A 3,505-nucleotide genomic window follows, 5' to 3' on the forward strand; every position below is an offset into this window, starting at 1 on the left:
CATAGCAGCCTTATTCACAGTGGCCAGGACATAGAAGCAACTGAAGTGTCCTACGATAGATGATTGGCTAAAGAAGCTGTGGGACATATATACAATGGAATATGACTCAGCCATAAGAAGAGATGAAATACTGCCATTTGTGACAATATGAATAGACCTCGAGATAATCATGCTAAGTGAAATAAGCCAGACAGAAAAAGTTGAAAACCACATGGTATCATTTATATGCGGGGTATAAACCTAAAAGCAACAAATGAGCAAGACAAACAAACAGAGACTCGGGGACTTGGACAATAGACTAGTGGTTACTGAGGCGGAGGACGTACATGGGGCAAAAGGTGTCAAATATGTGGTGACAGAAAGAAATCTAACTATGGGCGGTGAACACACAACACAATATATACATGCTTTACTGTTGAATTGTACACCTGAAACTTACTGGATTTTGTTAACCAATGTCACCATAATAAAAAAAAAAATGCCTTTAGTGATGTCTGCTTGCCCTGTCACCCTCAATCTTTTCGGATGATTAACTAACTTAAAAGAGTCTTCCCATGAAAAGCATAAAAAGCTATCAGCCAGTTAGTGATACACTAAATTTTGAATCCAGGATACCAGATATAAATTAACGTGCAGCTGAATCGTCACAGGGAGACATAATAAACTTCACTTACATTATACATTTCTTCGGTGATGAAGGAGAGATCTCTGAGGCTCTCAAAGAAAGGAAATGGCTTTGTTATTGCATTTGCTATCTCCACTTTATTTTTCTTGAAGTGATTCAAGATTTCATGGACAATTGTCTCCTTGTTCTGGAATATTGGAAACATCCTAAGGACAAAACGCAATGAGAAAAGAAACGTTAAGATTTCAAGATGCCCACACCACAAAAACAAAAAACAAAAAAATCTGAGCCCAGATAACTTCACTTGTGAATTCTTCAAAACATACATTTAAGGAAAGATATTAACCAATCTTACACAACTCTGTCAATAATTAAAGAAAAAAGGAACACACACTCCCAACTTGCTATAGGAAGACACCATAATCCTGATACAAAACCTGACAAAAATGTTACAAAAATGAAAAGTACAGGTCAATATCTCCCATAAACATAGATGGAAAATCTCCTCCAGAACACTAGCAAATCAAATCCAGCAACGGATAAAAAGAATAATGCGTCATGACTAACTAGGACTTGTCTTAAGATTTTTAACATTTCAAAATCAAGGAATCTATGTCACCACATTGAAAAAATAAAGGAGGAAACCCTACAATAATCACAATAGATCAAAAAAAAAAAAAGCACTTGATAAAATTCAATATCTGTTCCCTTTTTTTTTTAACTCTCAGAAAACTATATATAGGAATTTTTTTTTTTTTTTAGGTGAGGCAACCCTTGGTTGATCTTGGTTGACAAGATCGCAAGGACCTTGTCAGCTTACAATCCCTTATTAATTTTTTTATGCCTACAGCAGCTGGTCTTTCTAGGTGGTCTCCCATCCAAGTACTAACCAGGCCCGACCCTGCTTAGCTTTTGAGATCAGACGGGATCGGGCTTGTTCAAGGCAACATGGCTATAGACGAAAGTAACTTTTTTAATCCAATAAAGTATATATATGAAAAACTATGCCTAAGATCGTATTTAAAGGTAAAATACTAAGTCCTTTCCAACTCAATTTAAGAGCAAGACAAAGATATTCACTGTCACCATTTCTATTTCACATTCACTGGAAATTCTAGCCAATGTGATAAGGCTATGAAAATGAATTTTAAAAATAAACCTAAAAAAGGAGAAATAGAACTGCCATTATTTGTTTGTGTATTTATAAAAATATTTATAGCCAAACTATTAGAATTAATTAGTAATTTAGCAAAGTAACTGGATTCAAGATCAATATGCAAAAGTCAATTGTATTTCTATATACTTGCAACAAACAAGTTGAAATAAAAATAAAAATAATACCATTTCTAAAACTTCAAAACCATCAAATAAAAAAAGATAAATCTAACAAAAGATGTGCAAAAACACTAGACTGAAAATCGCAAAATGTTTGCTGAGAGAATCTTTTAAAGCCAAAATAAATGGAAAGCTATACCATGTTTATGGATGGAAGACTAAATATTAAGATGTCGATTCTCTCCAATTGACCTATAGATCCAATATAATCTCAATAAAATTCATCTAGAGGCAGCCAATATGTTTCTTGGCTCAAGTGCGCCAGACACAGTCACCATTGCTGCCACCACCACGAATGTCTCAAGGGAAGGAATGTCTCATGCAGGACCCCTCTCCCGGGATCTGTTTTTGGACGTCTTCCTGTAGGAACAGGTCCAGGAACCTGGGGAGGTTCCCGGCATGACTGATCTCATAGAGCGCATCAATCTCGAGTCCTCCCCAGACAGTGACAACCCCAACAATGTGGCTCTGTGGCTGGCCTTCATCAGGGCGAGATGGATTTGAAATGAAGGCTGCCCTACACTGCCAAGCTGCCTGGGATGGCTATGCACAGCTTAGCTTTCACCTACAACCAGATAGGTGTGAAGGGTGTTTTTAAAGTTTTATGGATGATTTCACTAACCTCCGGGAAAACATAAGGTCCGAAGCTTCCTCACCTTCAGGAACAGTGGGCCCCCGACCCGGAGGCGGGAGCTGGTGCTGTCTGTGGTGCTGCGGCGGTGGCTGCCGTTCCGCTGACGGCGCCAGGGCTCTACCAGTGACTCCAGCTCAGCCGCAGCGCCAAACAGGAGCTGGCCACACCCTGGAGGTGGCCCTGTTGGTTTTTTTGCCATCTTATAGTTAAATTCTGAGTGCTGGGACACTACTGAAGTGTTATACTAGTTTTCTTCTTGCTTTTTGTAAGAGAATTTAACTCATTTTAACTTTAGGGTCATTACTGGTTAACTGCCCCAAGTCGAGGCCCAGCTGGGCCTGCTCTCTAACTAGCCCCACTCCACCCTGCTGTGGCCTGTCACCCAGAAGGAGCTTTCCTCTAATGGGTTGGTTATATGGCAGGCACTGGGGCAAGTGCTGGTCATACCTCCTCGTCTGTGATGTCCACAGCAAAGAGAAAATCCGCTGGAATATATTTCTGAGAGGTGGAGAGAGATCAATCAGATGTTGGTGTCCAAAAAAAAAATTCAAGTAAGATTTTTGTGAAAATTGACAAACGAATTCTAACATATAAGTGGAGGCATTTTCCCTTTCCACCCAGGACTGAAGACTGTGTTTCTACCGCTGGAGTCTCACCTCCGGCTAGAGCAGAGAGGAGCAGAGGGGAACAGGGCAGGGCAGAGCAGTCTAGCTAGAGTCTAGCCGGTGAGTGATACGCCTCACCCCACGGCCTCCTCACAGCCTCGCCGTATCACGATTGAGCCGTTTGCACTGCATAACATTTCCCTCTTCACCGTACCCCAAATTGGGGGTTCCCGTTGGTGTTGAATTGGTGCCAAAGACCATAGATTGACAACAGTTCTTTGTGCATTATTTCATTTATGTTTTGGA

At 40.3% G+C, this 3,505-nt stretch overlaps 1 protein-coding gene and 1 pseudogene across 7 annotated transcripts in view; both read right to left on the bottom strand.

Moving 5' to 3' along the window:
• LOC105306127 (nuclear body protein SP140-like protein) overlaps window positions 1–3,505 on the bottom strand; it is a 25,017-nt gene that overhangs the window by 14,128 nt on the left and 7,384 nt on the right. For 5 of the 7 annotated variants that reach the window (XM_023523862.1, XM_023523860.1, XM_011381030.2 and 2 more), the window contains 2 exons: window positions 3,042–3,092; window positions 675–831 (listed from right to left, as the gene is read on the bottom strand). In XM_023523862.1, coding sequence (XP_023379630.1) covers window positions 675–831; window positions 3,042–3,092 — 208 coding nt within the window. The remainder of the gene's footprint in view (window positions 1–674; window positions 832–3,041; window positions 3,093–3,505) is intronic. The other 2 variants (XM_023523861.1, XM_023523858.1) reach the window with 1 other exon arrangement.
• Window positions 1,467–1,585, bottom strand: LOC111732083 (annotated as a pseudogene).

Source organism: Pteropus vampyrus, unplaced genomic scaffold, assembly GCF_000151845.1.
Source record: "Pteropus vampyrus isolate Shadow unplaced genomic scaffold, Pvam_2.0 Scaffold423, whole genome shotgun sequence".
NCBI lineage: Eukaryota > Metazoa > Chordata > Mammalia > Chiroptera > Pteropodidae > Pteropus > Pteropus vampyrus.